Consider the following 20,717-nt stretch of genomic DNA (forward strand, 5'->3'; position numbering starts at 1 on the left):
TTTCCTGGGAGCTGTTTCTGTTTTTGCTGGGAGTAAATGACTGAAATATTTATGTCGCCGCCATTCGCTGCTGTTACATTTAGTTTTTTATAGAACCAGCAGACACGGTGACGCCACAGAGCAGATGTCGTGTGGTGTAATGGTGCCAGACTGCAGAGACGTATGAAGCTAATCTGTTTAAGAGCTGGCAGAGATGAGGGCTCTTTTTTTAGTGCATTCGGTTACCGATGGCGAGCGTTACACAATCATGTATGAAATACGGCTACACTTAATTTGTTGCATCTTTAAGTGTAAACTGCCTGGAAAGTGATGACGGACAGGGATCAGCCAGTAGGGTGGAAGCAGAGCAGCAGGCTGTCAATATTGTCCTAGCATACAGTCACCTCCAGGTGTCACTAGTGAGGCCTGTGATGCCGTCAGTGGCAGGAGTGACCTGGAAATGCGCAGATTGCGAAGGATTCACGGACTTTTATCTATTATACACACTTATATAGAGCTGACATATACCGCAGCGCTGTACAGACATGATCATCACTCCATTCCCCATAGGGCTCCCAATCTAAGGTCCCCATCAGTCTGTCTTTGGAGTGTGGGAGGAAACCGGAGAACCCGGAGGAAACCCAGGCAAACACGGGGAGAACATACAAACTCCATGCAGATGTTGTCACTGATTCAAACCTAGGACCCCAGCACTGCAAGGCACCAGTGCTAACCACTGAGCCACCGCTAACCACTGAGCCACCCCTAACCACTGAGCCACCCCTAACCACTGAGCCACCGCTAACCACTGAGCCACCGCTAACCACTGAGCCACCGCTAACCACTGAGCCGCAGCTAACCACTGAGCCACTGCTAACCACTAAGCCACTGCTAACCACTGAGCCACCGACATTTTTTTTTTACATCACAGATGTGAATGATGTCAGAGGAACAAAATCGGAGAATTACAGCAGCTCATCCGATGAGGAAAGCACAAGAGGGCGATCTGCTTCATTTAAGGTAACAGTTGTGCTTACATCATTAAGGAGCAAGGATTATGAGGTCAACATCCCGGACCATGATTCCTTGTGCCGCCATCACCATCTGTATCATGTGATCATACTCGGTTTGCAACGCAGCATTGCAGTCTTATGTTGTGTCGCCACAAGTCGCCGTACAGCCCTGGCCTAAATGAAAAGTTCTGAAACTTTGGGGGGAATTTTTTTAGACTTTTTTTTTTTTTTTTTTTTTTTACACCACATTTATTCTTTTAATAACCGTTGCATTGTTTGCATTCAAAGAGAGCAAAATTGTACAAGCATTGTATCCAATCTAGACGATGCTCTGCACATCTGCATGTTTAGTATTGTTTGACTGGATACAATTGTATCCATTTCTCTGATGAGAGCAGGACTAGCTGTGTACAGGAATACTGTTCCTATTCACTGACAGCTAACTAATATCTTGAGGAAAGCAAGGAATATGACGCAAAGTATATTCGATAGTTGTACAACTCCCAGCATGAACATTTGGTCGGCAGTTCTCATATAAGTAAATTAAGAAAGCTGGGAGTTGTAGTCTTAGCCTTTAAAACAGTTGTTCTCTTATTCCTTCTTAGAGAGCTCATTGACCTAGACTGAGGCTCATCTTCTTGTATTTTCAAGATCTCTTCTTGTTGTCACTGAATGGAAACCTATTTATCTATAGTCAAAAGACGAAAATCTTTCCAGACCTAATGAATCCCACACCTAAGGGTCTTTACCCTCTGTAAGCAGCAGCACAAACCTTTTTCCAGATACATAGTGTGAACTCAGTAGTAGCAATAGGGAAGGATTTTCCAGCACCACTGTTTTCTTGAGCGAAAATTCTCTTTATTTTCAGTGACAAAGAGACAGAAATAAAACGTATTCACAGGTCCTGTTGGCAATCTACGCGTTTCGAACAGGTGGGTTCTTATTCATGACTGGCAGAAACGCGTAGATTGCCAACAGGACCTGTGAATACGTTTTATTGCCGTCTCTTTGTCACTGAAAATAAAGAGAATTTTCGCTCAAGAAAACAGTGGTGCTGGAAAATCCTTCCCTATTGCTACTACCAAGGCCTTACCTTCACTTCCGTGCACCCGAGGTGGAACATCTACATCATCACAGAATACGGGGGAGCTGGATATTTCCATCATCTATAGTGTGAACTCACACTGAGCCAAAGCTCAGCTGTGTAAATTCTAATGGTTCAGGGTAATTTTTATAAAAAAAATATATATATTTTTAAAATAAATAAATAAATCGTCATCCTGAACCAGTAGATTGTTTTTTTTTGTTAGTGTTGACATACAGCAGAGACTGAAAGGGTTAATGCTGCTTTGGAGGTTACAACCTGTGGGAGAAACACTATGTACCCCCCCCCCCCCCCACTACCCATTAACCCCTTCATTCTTGGAGGCCACTAGTATTGACAGACCAGGATGGAGGCTTATAGGGCTGTGTAGTTGCAAGTAAGAACTTCTCGCGGTTATTACTGTTGGGAGTGTACAGCTTGACACAAAGAGACCCCAAGAGGCTGTACAGACCCTCCGAGTGTCTACTGCTCCACCTGGAGACGTTGGCCACCATAGAAGTTAGAAACCGCATAGGGAGGCAATAAGCACTGTGACCTGTCACCTCCATGTGCGGAGGAGTTGAACACAATATATTGTCCTCTGTTATCAGCCGTTTCAGACCAAGAAGCAGCTGATTATAGGACAGGTAAATATAATCTAGTGTCCCCTGTTATCTGCCCCATCAGGCTGAGGAGACGCTGAGTGACAGGAGGTACAGAACACCCCCTGCCTTACATTTCCATCCTTGTGTCCCTGGCACCAGCTGCTCCTCTTATAACTCATCTGCACTGCTATAAACTGACAACCTTTTATAAACTTGGCATTTTTTGTTTATTTCTCTTAGGGCACATGCAGTACCTCCTTGCTACCAGCTGGTGGCGATATTGCTTTGTCATTTATAACAGGGTTAGCAAAAAAAAAAGAAAACGAACAGTTATAAGGAATAGAAAGGGATTTTTGTTACAGTTATGTTTTTTATAGCATTTTAGAGAAACAATAACCAATCTGAATCACACTAAACGTATGAGAACCCTGGACGATTAGGGCCCATGCAGCTTGGAGCGCTCAGGATCCAGTCAGATCTGTTCTGCCGCTTTGTCACCTCTGTCCTGACTTGTAATCACTTCAGAACAGCGGTGGCTTCTGACCTGCACCCTACACCGAGATTTGGCAGGAAGTGTATATCCGAGCATCTGCAGGAGCCTGGACTCCTCTACCATGGAAGGAGGATTTGCCTTTGAAACCCGATTTTATCGCAGGTTGTGGGAATTATAGGGAGAAGAGTAACGAAGCTGCAGATTGGAGGGACTTTGTCTAGCAGACAATTGCTTCATATCCGCTCCATTATATCCTATGTCAAGTATGGGAGTCAACATGGACTTTGACTTTACGATCACTAGTGCGGCTTCTATAGGGGATGTTCCCAGACTCAAGTCCTGAATGACAGCCCTGAAGGATGGCCATACATGAAACCCTCACTGGATATTATATCTTTATTGTTAAAATTATTATTATATACTTAACCTATGTATAAAAATTATTCACAGCTATTTCTTGTCCCATCAGAGCGTCCCGGCATCGAGGCGGAAAAGAAGGATGGAAAAAGAAGCGAGACTGCGAGCAAAGCAGGAAGAGCTCAAGAGGCTACACAAAGCCCAGGTACAGAGACAGATACGGAGGACTACACCCAGTATACAGGAGAGGAGGAGTGGTACTGTGCAGTGTCCATATACAGGAGGAGTGGTACTGTGCAGTGTCCATATACAGGAGAAGTGGTACTGTGCAGTGTCCATATACAGGAGAAGTGGTACTGTGCAGTGTCCATATACAGGAGAAGTGGTACTGTGCAGTGTATATATATACAGAATACGAGCAGATACTGAGGATTACACCCAGTATACAGGAGAGGAGGAGTGGTACTGTGCAGTGTCCATATACAGGAGAAGTGGTACTGTGCAGTGTCCATATACAGGAGAAGTGGTACTGTGCAGTGTCCATATACAGGAGAAGTGGTACTGTGCAGTGTATATATATACAGAATACGAGCAGATACTGAGGATTACACCCAGTATACAGGAGAAGTGGTACTGTGCAGTGTATATATATACAGAATAAGAGCAGATACAGAGGATTACACCCAGTATACAGGAGAGGAGGAGTGGTACTGTGCAGTGTCCATATACAGGAGAAGTGGTACTGTGCAGTGTCCATATACAGGAGAAGTGGTACTGTGCAGTGTCCATATACAGGAGAAGTGGTACTGTGCAGTGTCCATATACAGGAGAAGTGGTACTGTGCAGTGTATATATATACAGAATACGAGCAGATACTGAGGATTACACCCAGTATACAGGAGAAGTGGTACTGTGCAGTGTATATATATACAGAATAAGAGCAGATACAGAGGAACTCTTTTTTAATTTTATACAAAAATACAAAAACGTTGCCATAAAATTTTCAAAACAAGGTATAAAGTATATACACTTACCCTACTGGCCCAGCTACATGCATACTATCTCATTCATACCTACTAAAAAAAATGGAGAAAATGAAACTTAGCCTAACGTAAACATCCGATCCGGCTGAGCCCCGACTATATACAAATTTATACAAATTAATCAGAACAGAAACTAAATTACAACTTCTTACAATAAAAAATAATAAACATAAAATAATCATAACAGAAATATCAAATAACTCTAATAATTTTTATTTTTTTTTTATTTTTTATTATTATTATTATTATTTTTTTTAATTTTAATTAATTTTTTTTTTTTTTTTTTTTTTTTTTACACACATATATGAGAAAACAAACCTATACTAACCCTACCAATCTATCTATCCCATCACCTTCACCCAGGGCCAACCTCCGCCTCTTGTCCCTCCATGAGGCCAGCCCTTCCACCACCACCCACACCCAGCCCCTCGCCTCATGTCCTCCTATGTCCGCATAGTCCAGGGCTGGATGCAGGTCTCCCCACACAAAAATATGAACCCCCCCACCCCATCCCACCCAACCTAACTACACCCCACTTACCCTATCATACAATATATACATCTTATAACAACCATATCAATCTATACAAACCAATGTTAAAATCCACCCGAAGGCCCAAGTTCAGTCATTTGCAAACCTTTCTTCAAAAACTCATCTTAAATACAAAACAAAAACCTAATGTGAAAGCCTCAGCCCAACACCAGGAAAAGTGCTACTGAGGCTAAGGCACATCAAAGGTGAAGCCTCTCCAGAGGTAAGAGACCCCATCCGTACCCACCTTCTCGCACTCAAGAGAGCGAACCTTCGCCAGGTCACCTAGAATGTTCCTACACACCTCTTCCACAGGGAGGACTTTCTGCTGGGTTGAAACTAAACACCGTGCGTTCCATGTGAAGTACCTGATCACTATGCTAACTATAAAAGCTGTGCATGGGTCCCTTCTTCCCAAACCTTTGAATGCTCCATAAGCCCATTCCGCATAGGAGAGGTTGGCTAGCCTAGGCCAGCCAATGGATGCACCCACCCGTTTGTATACCTCTGTATTAAAGGGACACTGAAGCAGGAAGTGCTCCATACTTTCCAGTATGTCGCCACACTCCTCCCGGGGACAACCCCTTTCATCAGAGTTCCTGTACTTCAAGTTGTCCCTTACATACAGCTTCCCGTGAAAGCAGCGCCAAGCCAAGTCCCAAAACTTCAAGGGGATCCTTGCCGAATTTAACAACTGTAACCCCTTGTCTAGATCCCGGCTTGGGCAATCCTTAAGGGCCAGGGGCTTCCAGAAGTGGGTCAACAAGACCCTCTCGTCAAGGGATCTCCTTGACTGGGTCTTGATTTCCCTCACTCCCAAACCCCACTGGCGGATCACCTTCAGAATCGGGGTGACATAAGCCGGAAGATATCCGTGAGGTGTACGCAAATCCTTCACTTGCCCTCCTGTCTCCCACTCCTGGAAGAAAGGCCGAAACCAACCCCTGCAAGAGACTACCCACGGAGGAGCCCTCTCTTTCCAGAGGTTTGCCAGGTTGATCTTAACAAAGGTGTTCACAAGGAACACCACTGGGTTGACCATACCCAACCCCCCTAATCTCCTCGTACGGTATGTCACCTCTCTCTTGACTAGGTTCAGCCTATTCCCCCATAACAGTTGAAAGAACAGACTGTAAACCCGAGTCCAGAGAGGTTCTGGCAAGACACATACACTGGCCAAATAGATAAGCAAAGGGAGAAGGTAAGTCTTGATCAGGTTCACCCTTTCCCTGAGGGTCAAAGACCAACCCTTCCACTGGTCAACCTTCTGAGCGGCGATCGTGAGCCTGCTGTCCCAATTTTGGGTGGGATAATCCCCATGGCCGAATTGAACGCCTAGGACTTTGGCTGACGACTGGGGCTCTGGGAGGGTGTCCGGGAGACCGAAAGATGGATCACCCCCTCCCAGCCAGAGACTCTCACACTTATCCCGGTTAATCATGGACCCGGAGACTTCCGAGTAGCGTTCTACCTCCGACATCACGTATTCCGCCTCCCCTCCCGAGGACACGAAAACAGTGACGTCATCGGCATACGCCACCACCCTCAGAGTGGCTTCTGGCTCCTCCAGACTCATCCTGACTCCCGCTAACGGTCCCCGATCAATCCTCCTAATAAAAGGATCAATCGCAAACACGTATAAGAGCGGGCTCAATGGACAACCCTGGCGGACTCCAGACCCGACCTCAAAAGGGCTGCCAGACCAACCGTTCACCAGCGGGAAACTCTCTGCCCCTGCATACAAGATCTTTAACCAATCGACAAACCCTCCCGGCAGGCCATATTTCAGAAGGACTGCCCAGAGGTACTCGTGGTTAACACGATCAAAAGCCTTTGCCTGATCTAAAGCCAGCATGTACCCCTTCCAGTTACCCGCCCTACTCTGCTCCACTGCCTCTCGGACACCGAGCACAGCACTAAACGTGCTTCGGCCTGGAACTGAGCAATGTTGGGTCTCCGAAAGGAGCCGGGGCGCAAACTGCACCAACCGTTTAAACAGTATCTTGGCCAGGATCTTTCTGTCCGTATTGAGAAGCGCTATGGGACGCCAATTCTCAATACGGCTCGGATCTTTACCCTTTGATATAAGGATCAGAGCTGACCTCCTCATTGACTTCGGCAGAGTACCTGAGGAAAGGCACTCATTGAATACCTTAGTCAAGAGGGGAACCAAGGAGTCCTTAAAGGTCTTATAAAACTCGGATGTTAAGCCATCCGGGCCTGGCGACTTCTTTAGGGCAAGCCCTTCGATCGCCAGGCTGACTTCCTCTTCTCTGATTTCTTCTATCAAAACGCCAAGAGAGAGGTCTACTCTTGACTCAGGGATGGTTTCAGCCAGGAAAGCCGAAATCCTGTCCCGATTCAGATCCTTCTTCCTCAAGAGGCACGAGTAGAAGGACTTGACGATTTCCAAGATCCCTGATCTGGACCTATCCAGAGATCCCGTACCATCGACCAGTCCCGTCACCAACTTACTTTTCACTGACATCTTACAGTTTCTGTAAGGGTCGGGCGAGCGGTACTTCCCAAAATCCCTCTCAAAAACCAAAGATGTGTGCCTATCATACTGGCACCTCTTAAGCAAAGATTTCACCCTGGAGATATCCTCTCGGCTACCTCCAGTCGAGACCAGTTGTTCGAGTTTCCTCCTCAGACCCTGATACAAGCGGTACTTGTTCAGGGACCTGAGGCTCGAGAGCTGGCGGAAGAATTTTGCCACCCGATCTTTGAATATCTCCCACCACTCAGACTTAGTGTCACAAAGATCCAGCAACTCTACCTGACTCTGAAGGAAGTCCTTAAAGGATTGTCTCACCTCTGCTTCCTCCAGGAGGGCCGAATTTAGCTTCCAATAGCCTCTTCCCATTTGGGGGGATTCTGCAACATTCAAAGAGAACATAATCATACAGTGATCGGAGAATTCCACCTCTACCACCTCTAAAGGTGAAAAAGTAGTCTCCTCCTTTAAATAAAACCTGTCTATTCTAGACCTAATCTGACTACCTCTATAATAAGTGAAACCACCGTGGCCTGGGGTGTGCCTAATGTGGACATCCACCAGGCGAGCCTCGCTAGCTATGCTATTCAGGGATACACTATCATAAGCCAGCCGGTTTCTGGCGCCTCCCCGGTCTTGGGACCTTGTGACTGTATTAAAGTCCCCGCCAAAGACCACCTGCCGACTCGTAAAAAGGAAAGGTTTGATCCTCATAAAGAGACGCTTCCGATCCCACCTGGTTTGGGGACCATAGATGTTTATCAGGCGAAGCTCTTGACCCTTCATGAGGACATCTAAAATCAAACACCTCCCCATTTCTAACTCAATCACTCGTCGGCTTTCTACTGGTGCGGTAAAAAGAACCGCCACTCCGCTATACGGCTCAGCCGCAAGAGACCAATATGATGGACCGCACCTCCACTCCTTTTTTGCTTTATACACAGCCGCCAAATCTGGCAGCCTGGTCTCTTGCAAAAATAAAATGTCAGCTTCAACCCGGCTGAGAAAATCAAAGGCTGCAAACCTAGCCGCATCCGATTTAATACTGGCGACATTAATGGTCGCCAGCGTCAACGGAGTGAGTGCCGCCATACAGAGTGATTAAGTTAGACGGCCTTCTTCCTTCCCTTCCCCTTCTTGTTCTTCTTCTTACCCCTCTTGGGGCTACCCCCTAAGGTGGCACGATCTCTTTTGAGAGAGACAGTGGTGTCCATCTCATTAGTCACCACCGCCTCCCCCTTCGCACCACCCTTGTCATTCCCATTCCCAGTGTCTGGACCCGCCCCACCTCCCGAGGACCTTGCATCCTCACCGGAGGGAGGCGCGGGCCCTTCCAGAGGCTCCTTCTCTTGCCCCTCCGGCTCCCCACCTTGAACCTCCTCCCCGGAAGAAGAGGAGGCGGAGATCTCATCCAAGGTGAGGTACCGGTTGGAAAGATCCAGGGGAAGAGAGTCAGGATTAGAGAGGTCCAGGGGGGAGCTGGCTTTGCCTTCCACAGGCACTCTAGTCAGGCTAGATCGTTTTTGGTCAGACGTTTCCTTCTTATTCTTTTAGAGTCTGTCTCACTCCCCTCTGTTGCACTCTCGTAGCAAGAGGACAGAGTCACCTCGGAACGGTCTAGTCTCCTGAGTTCCTCATTCCCCTCGATATCCCCCAGGGTCTCAGCTCTAGGAGAGGCATTCTCCTGGGAGGGCTCAGGCATCACCCCAGGACGGGGTTCCACCTGCCCCCTCTCCATCTGACGCCTCTCCCTCCGTCTCTGCTGGGACGGGCCGTCTTTTCTCTTCATCGACCCCACTGCCCTGTCGCCTTCGCCAGCACTCGCCTCGGCGGTGGGGGCCTCCCGGCTCGCCTCCGCGCGTGCACGAGCCACGTTGGCGACAGAGCGAGGGCAACGACTGAACGGGTGCCCTAGCTCACCACACAGGTTGCATCTAATCTGCCCACAAGATGCAGCTAGATGGCCTTCACCCCCGCACAACGCGCACCTCTGCACTTGGCAGCTGGCGCTGAAGTGCGAAGGGCTGCCGCACTTGTAACACAGCTTAGGCTGCCCCCTGTAGAACACCATGATCCTATCCCGACCAAGGAAAGCAGATGATGGTATGTGGGAAACCGACCCCCCTGAATGTTTCAACTTAATCTGAAACGTCCAGGCACCCGACCAGATGCCAAACTCATCCAGGTTCTTGCTAGGAAGACCCTGGACGTCCCCGTACCTGCTCAACCAGGTCAAGATGTCAACACAAGAAAGTGACTCGTTACGGGTGAGAACGGTCACCTTCTTGACCTCATTCTGGCGGGTTATCGCTTGCACAAAAAACCCCTGCCAGTCCGGCTGGTCTTTTGCCAGTTCATACCCAGACCAGAAAAGTTCAAGACCCTCTGGCCGGGCAAAACTGACATCAAACTCCCGGGTGCCATACGGATGTATCAGGGCAAAGATGTCACATGCCCTGATGCCCATCCGAAAGAGAAGCTCTGCCACCCTCTTTCTGGTAGGGCACGCTTCATTGCCTCTCCACTTCAGACAGACAACATTCCGCCTGGTTGACCCGGGGCCAGTTGTGGGTGAGGACCAGGTGGTCTCGCCCCCGCCTTGCTCTCGGAAGGCACGCAGGCCATGCCTGTCTATCCAGAAGGATAGATCCACCTGCTGCCCCCCTACTGTAATGGAATTCTCCCCTCTCCTAAGAGCCTCTAGAAGTTGCCGCTGCAAGTTACCGTCACCAGACATTGGTAATGGGGAGGACAATGGGGACCGCCCCTCCCCCCCTGCGCCGGCAACCACACCAGCATAACTTCTGCCAGGCGCAACCAACGCAGGAGGGGCAGCCGGACCGGGCCCACCCCCATCCCCCCCAGACCTATCTACAGCAGGTGCCACTCCAGACCCCTCTGAAGGGGCTACATGAGGCGCACCGGCCACTTGTACAGTGGGCGGCCGACCTCCAACATTCACCCCTCCATCAGGGCCTAGGGCAACACCAACACCACTAACAAAAACTGTATTTACACAAGTGACCACTTCTTCAGTGGCCACTACCGCACTCTCCCCTCCCCCCACACACACTGCTGGGCCAGAGGGGACCGAGGTCACATTATTTGTTTTGTCCAGCATCTCCTTGCTGGACACATTTTTAACAGTCTTTTCTGATTTTTCAGTCTTTCCTGATTTTTCGGGCCGGCGGGCTGTAGAACCACTGGTCCCAGCCACGCCGGCCTTATCCACTTGACGGACAGTGCAGGAGGGAGGGGCGGTGCGCACCACACTCGCATCAGGACCGCCCCCTCCCTCTCTGCCTACACACACACTGCTCTGAGCTCTTTTCTGGACATCCGAAGCCCCACCCCCTCCACCCCTGACCACTCCCACTGCGCCTCCACTCCCCGCCGCCACGACAATACCAGCGGAAGGGACTGAAGCGGAGCAGACCGGGGCAGAGGAGACCGGAACCCCGGCAGGGATTTGGGCATACAAACTGGGAGGGGCGGAGGCAGCCACCTCGCACCCTCCCCCTGCAACTCCGGATCGGGACACCGCTGTACCCGCGGTACCACCCCCTCCACCCACAGCCGTCCCCACCACCCCCGCCCCCCTGTCCCCCACCGCCATGCCAAAACCGGCAGGGGGGGCTGCAGGGCGCACGGGAGCGGCGAAGCAGACCGGGGCAGAGGAGGCAGACCCCAGGACAGGGATCCCGGCAACAACCTCTGCAAGGGGGTCAGTGGCAGCCACACCGCCCCGCCGCACCTCCACCCGGCACTTGTCCAGTGCCCCAGCAGAGCCATCCGACCACCAACCATGTCCCCCTCGCCGCCCGCCCCGGGAGCCTTCCTGTCTGGCCCCTCCAGCTTTTCCTCACCGCCCCTGTTACCGCAAACAGGGACGGCGTCCTGCGCCATCTTTGCCACGTCTTTCTCCCCACTCCTATGCACCGATCCCACAGCAGAGACCGGGCTAGGGAGGATGGTGGGGTTCGTGCCCTGAGCTGGCTTTTCAGCTGGCCCAGGGCACGCAGGGTGGGTCACATAGACATACCTCACCTCTGGCTTTAATGTCTTTGCCTTTCTCTTCTTTCCCATCGGCTCATCTTCAGGCAATTCGTCACCAAAACAAATGTCCTCACTAATTTTGGGGGACTCCAGGTGGCGTATCTCGGCCATAAGCTGCCCCCCAACTCCGCTGTTCTCACTGTACCCGCCTTCTTCGTCAGAGCTAGTGGGGGGCAGGCATACCTGCTCTGCGGTGATGCCAGTTTCCACAGGCTGCCCCCCCATGTCCGACTCTTCCTCCTCACTAGAGGAGTCATCTTCTTGCTGCTTTTGGTTTCCAGCCATTTCATTAAACCTTTGATCGTTCATGAGTTTTTCCTTGAAGGGACCACTGTTATCCAGAATAGCCCCCATTCTTTCCTGCAGCTCTTTAATGACTTCTTTTAAGATTTTTATTTTTCTTGATATTTCTGGCCTGTTTTTTCTTTCCGCTTTGTCCACCTTCCCCCTCTCAAGCTTCAGGTTCTCCCTCACCTTCTTGAGGGTCCTATTCGCTTCCTCGTACTCCCGGAGATAGGCTGTGATCCGGGAGCTGTAAACGGCGATTAGTTCCCGGGGCTTCATGTTGCCCCAGTCAGCCTCAACCGGAACCGTCCCATCCCCAGGAGCACTCCGCGTACCTCTTGGAGGGCTACTGTCCGCCCTCCTGGAACTGCCGGCGATGGACACGGCTTCACCTCCGGGGGCTGCAGGGGCCGCTGCACCACGACTCCTGCTGGATCTTCTGACCCCCGAGGCGGGAGATGGAACTGAGGCCGGTAGCTCACCTCCCCTACCTCCCGCCGGCCTACCCCGGGAAGCAGGATCCTGGGTCTTCAGTCGCTTCATTGCCCAGGACCCCACCACCTCCCTGGGGAGAGAGAGGCAGGGCCTGGGCTGGGATAGATGGAAAAATCCCTGGAAGCGGCTGGACAATCAGCAGGAGCTCCTCCAAACACGACCACACCCGTCCACTGACTCCTGCACACACGACCACACCCGTCCACTGACTCCTCCAAACACGACCACACCCGTCCACTGACTCCTGCACACACGACCACACCCGTCCACTGACTCCTGCACACTGAGGATTACACCCAGTATACAGGACAGGAGAAGTGGTACTGTGCAGTGTATATATATACAGAATAAGAGCAGATACTGAGGATTACACCCGGTATACAGGACAGGAGAAGTTGTACTGTGCAGTGTGTATATATATACAGAATAAGAGCAGATACTGAGGATTACACCCGGTATACAGGACAGGAGAAGTTGTACTGTGCAGTGTATATATACAGAATAAGAGCAGATACTGAGGATTACACCCAGTATACAGGACAGGAGAAGTGGTACTGTGCAGTGTATATATACAGAATAAGGGCAGATACTGAGGATTACACCCGGTATACAGGACAGAAATTAGTTTTTTTCCGTTCATGTGGCAGGAATGTGTGAATTTAAGTAACAGAAATGCCAATCACTTTTATGAAAAGATAACACTTAACTTTTTAACTCTAATAATCCACTTGTCTGTCAGGATTCGTGCTCTGCGGCGCTCGCATTGTTCTCCAAGGTCTCTGAAGCTTTCACATCCTTTACACCAGATTACAAAAGCTCAAAAATGATCATTACTTGGATGAACGTTGTAAGGCGAGCGCGCGCTCCGTGGCCGAGGCGTGGGAGGGGTACAACGGGCAGAACCCCGGAGCTGGCACCGCAGCCGCACACTGTAGAAAGCCGTCATGGACACTGAACCATTCATCTTAAGTAATTACAGGAGAGCAGAATCTTTCCTGGCAGCCCCGTCTCTGCTTTCTTGTAAACCACCCGCATCTAAATCCAGCAACCAGAAATCCTGAGTGCATAGGTGCTGGGGCAGATGTGTAGCTGTTGTGGGTGCCAAGGGTGCTATAATGTCTGTGCCCATGTCAAGAGAATATGCCAGAAATGTCCAAGAGATGTGGGTACCACCCCTGGGACCTCCACCTGTCTCCATAACAGGGGCCCCGACCTCTGTCTTGTGCTTGACTGTTTCCCAATTCCCATAGAAATGAATGGAGAGAGCCGCACATATGACAGGGAATCTTTCCATTCATATAGCGGCCCCCTCTCCAGGCAGGATGGGGGTCAGGGGAGCCCTGGTATGAAGACGGGGGTCCTTTGGATATGTTATAAACGTCTCAGGTGGCGATACCCCTTTAAGCACCTCTCTATATTAGCCAGTGACAACAGTAATCACATTAGAGACACTTTGGCTTTGTCACCTGCTTCTTGTTACATCTGTTCTGCTTCACTTCCCAACCATTTGCAAGATTTCTGCTTGTTGTCAGTGAACAAAAACATTCTCGTATACATCCAGAGGCAAAGAGCTATTTCTTCTCTCAGCTGAGTGTTTGTTACAATTGTATCCAGTCTCGGTGACAATCTACTGTCAGGTAAACAGTCTGGATTCCAGGCTGATACAATGTATAAGTGCAGTTAAAACGCACAAGACTGTACCAACCGGGAACGATTTGTGCAGGTCATGTGTTTTGGGGTCACAAAGGATTATCTGGACTGGATACAATTGTAGCAAACCCTCAGCTCTGATAAATACTTGGTGTGTATAGATTAGTAAAATCTGCATGTAAATACTAGACATATCCTGTGGACAGATGTTTTACTAAATCTTGGACAACCGAAGAGCAGATGAATCCGATCACCATCCCAGTATACATGAGACCTCCGAGACCAGGAGGCTTCTCATTCATTCTTCTCCACACCAGTGAAATGTACAGATTTAGGGTTCATGTACACAAACGTATTTTTATTTCCGTGTCCGTTCAGGGTTTTGTGCGGCCTGTATGCGGAATGGGACTCCGTGTGCATTCCGTGTCCGTATGTCTCCATGGCCGTTCTGAAAAAAAATAGAACATGTCCTTTCATTGTCCGAATTACAGACAAGGACAGGACTGTTCTAATAGGGGACAGCTGTTCCGTTCCACAATACGGCCGGTATCCGTGTTTTGTGGACCCGCAATTTGCAGACGGTAAGGCCTTGTGCATGAGCCTTTGGGCTCGATTTGCTCACCTGGGTGTCGGCTGTGTCTCTGTGGCTTCTTTAATCAGTGGTTACAATACTGCAGTGCGTTCTGTACAATCCAAAAGTGCAACACGGTAACAAACAATTCTTCCCATAGACGATACAGCGCCAGCTCCAGGAAACGGAAGAGAAGCATCGAGCACTCGACACACAAGGCATCAAGCTGGAGAAGGCTCTTCGAGGGGAAACAGGTAAATCTTTAAGACGCGTTATGTTGGTTTTTTAGGGCCAGGAGGATTTGAGCTCCGGAACAGGGGAAAGAAGCTGGCACACAGTACGAGGGCTGAGGAGATGCTGTGCCAACCTGGAGGAGAAGAGGATTATGCATAGGTGGCAGACCAGCAATACTGAACCTTGGCACAATCACTAATATATTGATGTGACTGCCGTCAGTCCTTAGGCTGATTACAGTAACTCGCATGCAGGACATGGCCTCCTAGGCTTACCCACTAAACTGCAGCCATGCTGACCTGTCTGAGCTGCCAATCTTTAAAGCCACCTGTGCCCACTTGCACCCGGGTAACCAGCTCAGGTACCCATGGGTTGTTCCAACCAGCCTTCATGGTGTCCCCCCCACTGGTAAGGAACCCTGCCATTGAGTTTACGGTTGTATAACAGCATCACAATCAACTTATCTTATAATCACATAAACCCATCCGGGAGGCGCTGGCACAGAAGGGAGTTATAGGGTTAAAGTCTCAGACCCGACAGCAGGCTGTGCACCCAAAATCATGACCATGGTCATGGAATACATCACACCCCATTGCCATAATTACAACATAACAGGCAGCAGGGGGCAGCGCTGAGAAGGAGAGGAAAACCGTCTCTAGCCGCGGCATTGAGTTCTGTGGATACTGCCATAGCAGCAGTGCTAGAAATCCCCAAACGAGAGAGCGCCTCGTGCACTTGTATAGGACGCCCCCGACCTCACACGTGGTCAGCAAAGTTAGAGCAGGGGCTGTGGCTCCGAATAAGGGCGAATATAATCACCAGTTTAGATTATAATAAAAGCAGGTGCAAAAGTCAGACTCATTATTATTCTTATCTGCGGCTGGTGTAGGGGACCAGAAGTAATGGCGGTGACCCCAGGGGTGATCATATAGTAATTACATTAGGATTATTGGCCTCCTCTGGATTCATTGTGTCACCGCCATTAGAGCATGGTCACCGTGCCGCCACCTATTGACCTGAGTAACAAGGAATCAGAGATGTAAAAGCCGCCACCTAATTGGATAAACCGTCAATAACGTTTACATGTTAAATAATTAACTATTAACACGATGCCCATTGTCACAATGAAATATGTCATTATCGGAGCTCCCAATACATGGAAATGATAGTCAGATATTAGAGGAGATGGACCCGGATACATGGCGGTAATGTCATCTCCACCATTAGGGCCGCTCGGAGCTGATTGGGACGCCATAGATCATTTGGCTAATTGTGAAATGTGTCTTTTCATGCAGACATGAGAGCCGAGTGTCGCTGATAGATGGGAGTAATATGTGTTAACTGCCCAATTAACCCATTATTGGCGACATTTGCACTTAGTGGTGGCGTTGCTCTGATGCGATTCCTCCTCAGACAAGTCAACGAATGGTTTAATTATCTGGAAGGTTAGAAATGTGATTACAGCCGATGCAGATGACATTAAAATTATATGAGCAAGTTGGAATTTTAGACATTTCTTATCCTCTGAGGTCGGGGTGACACGAGTCCCCCAGAGGCTGAAGGGCGGTTGTCCGAGTCCTCCATCACGGCCTTCTTACGTGTAATGACCACAGAATCATGGGCTCCGGATTTTAGAGCTTACGGTCTACAGCCAAGTGAGACCACCAAACCCACAGACCCTCGTGTCTGACAGACGGTATAAGGGCACTTTATTGAGAGGCATTGCACTTGGGACCTGTACAGCACTGTAGGGCGGTAATATTTGTGTACTGTACAGAGTTGGCGCTATTCTTTGGACATGGAATAGCGTTGCTACTAGACGGTCTATACAGGAGTTTTCCATATCCAGAGGAAATGCTCTACAAGTCTGATCGGTGAGGGGTCGCAGCACGTCGGAGGCCGCTCTCCCTTCAGTCTTCATCTGGAAGCAGCGGCCGGGACCAAGAAGCCCCTAGTTAGGGGTACTCCGCTGACACGGCTGCTGCACGGACACGTGGCAGAGGGATGCTTACGCATGCGCACATGTGCAGTCTATAGAAGCTGTGGGAAAGCATGGCCACTCCACCTGGCGGAATGGGGAGCAGGGGGTCGGCCATATATGCCATTAAAATTTTAGTCACCGACTAAACAGCTTCATTGCCAGCTAACAAAAAAACTGCGACCCCTACAGGTGGTAAAAGGAAGCGATCTAAAACTTCTATATGGAAACCTAGAAATACTTTGCATCCGTGTAGATACCAGTAAGATTGTATCCATTGGATGGCGGCGGTCTTCTGTGCCGCACAGCGAGCTCCCGTCCTGCTCACTCCAGAACATTTCAGGGCTCGGGCTGTTATGTTGCATTTACCACTCGACTATGAGAAGGGTTAAGGTCCCTCGTATGACTGTCATGTATAATAGGGCCGGCGGCTCAGTCATTGTCCCGTTCTTATTAAATCAGCCTCGTTTCATCTATAGTGATACATTTCAAATTGCTCTGTAGGTAATGTTAAGATAATTAGAAAATTATTGCGGCTGAGAATAACGAAGCGAGAAGACTGGGCTCCGAACACAACTTCTCAGTGACATTTATGCAGTTTTCGCCTCTAATAATTATGGTAGCGAGGAATGAAAAGATCTTTTGTTGTCGCCGCCATCCATTTAGCAAACGAACGAATTAGCCGAGAACATCTGTGGGTGATACAAAACGCAATAAAGTCCTAAAGACGAGATGAGCCGCTCACAATGGGCCGGATTATGGACAAGTCTCGGAATCATCTGTAAACCCTGATTTCTGAGGGGAACATGGAGGCCATTTTATCTCTTTATATTTATGTGATTTATTATTATTATTTGTTATTATTTATTCATGTTATTTCCTTTTTTATTTAATTTATTTATCATTTTATCTTTATTTTGTCATTTATTTTATTTATTTACTAGCAGAATTAGGAAAGTTTCACACGGAGTTCATCACATCCAGCATACCTGGAAACTGCTGGAGCACCAGTGCTGCCCCCCATAACAGTGTCATCCACAGTGTCCCCCATAACAGTGTCATCCACAGTGCCCCCCATAACAGTGTCATCCATAGCACCCCCATAACAGTGTCATCCATAGCACCCCCATAACAGTGTCATCCACAGTGTCCCCATAACAGTGTCATCCACAGTGCCCCCATAACAGTGTCATCCACAGTGCCCCCATAACAGTGTCATCCACAATGCCCCCATAACAGTGTCATCCACAGTGCCCCCATAACAGTGTCATCCACAGTGCCCCCATAACAGTGTCATCCACAATGCCCCCATAACAGTGTCATCCACAGTGCCCCCATAACAGTGTCATCCATAGCACCCCCATAACAGTGACATCCACAGTGTCCCCATAACAGTGTCATCCACAGCGCCCCCATAACAGTGACATCCACAGTGCCCCCATAACAGTGTCATCCACAATGCCCCCATAACAGTGTCATCCACAGTGCCCCCATAACAGTGTCATCCACAGTGCCCCCATAACAGTGCCATCCACAGTGCCCCCATAACAGTGTCATCCACAGCGCACCCATAACAGTGACATCCACAGTGTCCCCATAACAGTGACATCCACAGATCCCCTATAACAGTGACCTCCACAGTGCCCCTATAACAGTGACCTCCACAGTGCCCCCCATAACAGTGACCTCCACAGTGCCCCCATAACAGTCACAGAGTGTAAGCACTACGGAGCGCTTCTGTGGGATTTCGGTCCGTGCTTCCGCACAGCAAAAATAATAGCACATGTTCTGAATCAAGTGAATGCCCGTGCATTGCAGACTGCTATTTGCGGTCCACAGCACGAACACGCGGCGCATACGGTGCATCAGCCCTCAGAGAGATTATATTTATATATAATTAGCATTTGATAATTTTCTTATTTCTCTATTTTCATTTATTTTATCTTTATTTTCATTTATTAACATTCTAAATGTATTTTTTCCTATTTTTTTTATTTTGTTTGTTTTTTATTTTATCTTTATTTACTTTATTATTTTTATGTTATATCTCTGTATGTGTTTATATTTATTCTGTTTCTCAGGTCCCGGTTACTCCTTCCCGAATAGCTGTAAATAGCTTTTTAGTAGATCTGCCATATTGTGTCAGTTTTCCCCTTGGAGGTGACATTGCTCCCTGTTCACACATTGCTAACTGCCTTTTTTGTGTTTGGGGCACATTTTCATCAATGGACACTTTGTCTCATTCCACATTCCTGACCGGCAGTGGTGCCCGTCCTGCAGTATTGCACCCCATTTCCTACATAAAGCACCATAAGACGTCTAGGAAAGTTCTGACAACCCCAGTGGGAGCTGTAATGATGACCATTTTGGTTGTCGCCCAGACACGCAGGCTGTTTGCCACCGTACATACCGTAAAATTCCTTTAATGTGGCATAATGCTTTATTATATATTCTGGAGGGAAATCGCCCCAATGGACACATAGAGGCAGCCATAGGTCCCTGTGCAAAGCTTTAACAGGGCCCCGCTACCAGGCAGAGGGGCTCTAAGGCTGCAGCTGTAGAGGGGGCTCCATGCCTTGGTATCCGCACTCTCCATACCCCGAAGTAATCCATGCCCCTGTGGCCCCCTGTGGTTCCTGGAGTCCATATTGTTAACCAGCATCAGAAGGAGCCGTTTGCGCTTTGCTGCATCACTTTTATAGATGCCTCTGTGAAGAACAGACACCAAATTAGGGCGGGTTCACATCGACGTCACAAATTCCGTTATAACGGAAAATAACAGAATTCGTAAGACGGAATTCAAAACAGAAACCTTTAGAGGCATTCCGTTTCGATCCGTCATAATAGAAGTCTATGGACAGCAAAACGGATCCGTCTGCCAACAGGACTTACTTTTCCGTCGGACGGATCCGCTCTGCTGCCCACAGACCTCTATTATGACGGATCCAAACCGGTTTCTGTTTTTAATTCCGTCTCACGATTTCCGTTATTTTCCGTTATAATGGAAAGCAATCACGGAATTCATCACCCTGGTGTGAACCCGCGCTGGATGCTGGATTAGAGACATTTTTATCTAGATAATTTTTCCTGTTCCATGTTGACCCCCCCCATGCTGCCTGCCGTACCGTTCATACATGTCATGCACACTGAATGTAAATGAGTCGCCGGATGCGGAGCGCCACCTTGTAACCGCTGATGTTCCTCATTCATTTCTTTAACAGATTCAGGCGCACAGGATGAGGCCCGGCTGCTGCGCGACTGGTTCCAGCTTGCCCTAGAAAAGAGTAAATTGAATCGTTACGAGTCTGAGCTTTTATCCGTGTAAGTTCGGTTGCGCTCGCCATCAGTATGCAGAATGAGTCCTTGAGGGGGGGGGGGACACACGAGGAGCACAGGAAATATGGGGGCCTATTAATTTCGGCCATACGCCCAGGTGTATATTGTCTTTCCACCGCATGCAGATCTCATTACCGCACTAAATTGAGGCTTTAACTCCTCGCATAGAAACTTCTCATTAGCATAGTGAGGGGGAGAAAAAAATAATACGTGACACAAGCCACAGCCGCCGCTTCTTCCCACTTCACCCTCGGACGGCGAAACAAGACGCAGCGTAAGGAAAATAAATATATTTTTTATTTTTCTTTGATAATAGAAGCGACAGAAACCGTTTTGCAATCTCAGGCACAGCACGATTAATGAGGCCGGGACAACGCTCCCGTTTAATATTAATACAGAACCATGGGCACAGTTTGGCGCCACACATTTGCTATCAGTTAATATAGGATCAGGTCATGTGTTGCCCACGATTGTTGTGCTTTAGTTAAGGGCCTGCATTCAATTGTAAGA

The 20,717-nt window shown here is 48.8% G+C and overlaps 1 protein-coding gene across 6 annotated transcripts in view; it reads left to right on the forward strand.

Moving 5' to 3' along the window:
* The window catches only part of MICAL2 (microtubule associated monooxygenase, calponin and LIM domain containing 2), a 209,631-nt gene that overhangs the window by 179,288 nt on the left and 9,626 nt on the right, over positions 1 to 20,717 (forward strand). For all 6 annotated transcript variants that reach the window (XM_040410402.1, XM_040410404.1, XM_040410406.1 and 3 more), the window contains 4 exons: positions 911 to 999; positions 3,644 to 3,736; positions 14,820 to 14,913; positions 20,093 to 20,192. In XM_040410402.1, coding sequence (XP_040266336.1) covers positions 911 to 999; positions 3,644 to 3,736; positions 14,820 to 14,913; positions 20,093 to 20,192 — 376 coding nt within the window. The remainder of the gene's footprint in view (positions 1 to 910; positions 1,000 to 3,643; positions 3,737 to 14,819; positions 14,914 to 20,092; positions 20,193 to 20,717) is intronic.

Source organism: Bufo bufo, chromosome 10 (assembly GCF_905171765.1).
Source record: "Bufo bufo chromosome 10, aBufBuf1.1, whole genome shotgun sequence".
In the NCBI taxonomy this organism is placed as follows: domain Eukaryota; kingdom Metazoa; phylum Chordata; class Amphibia; order Anura; family Bufonidae; genus Bufo; species Bufo bufo.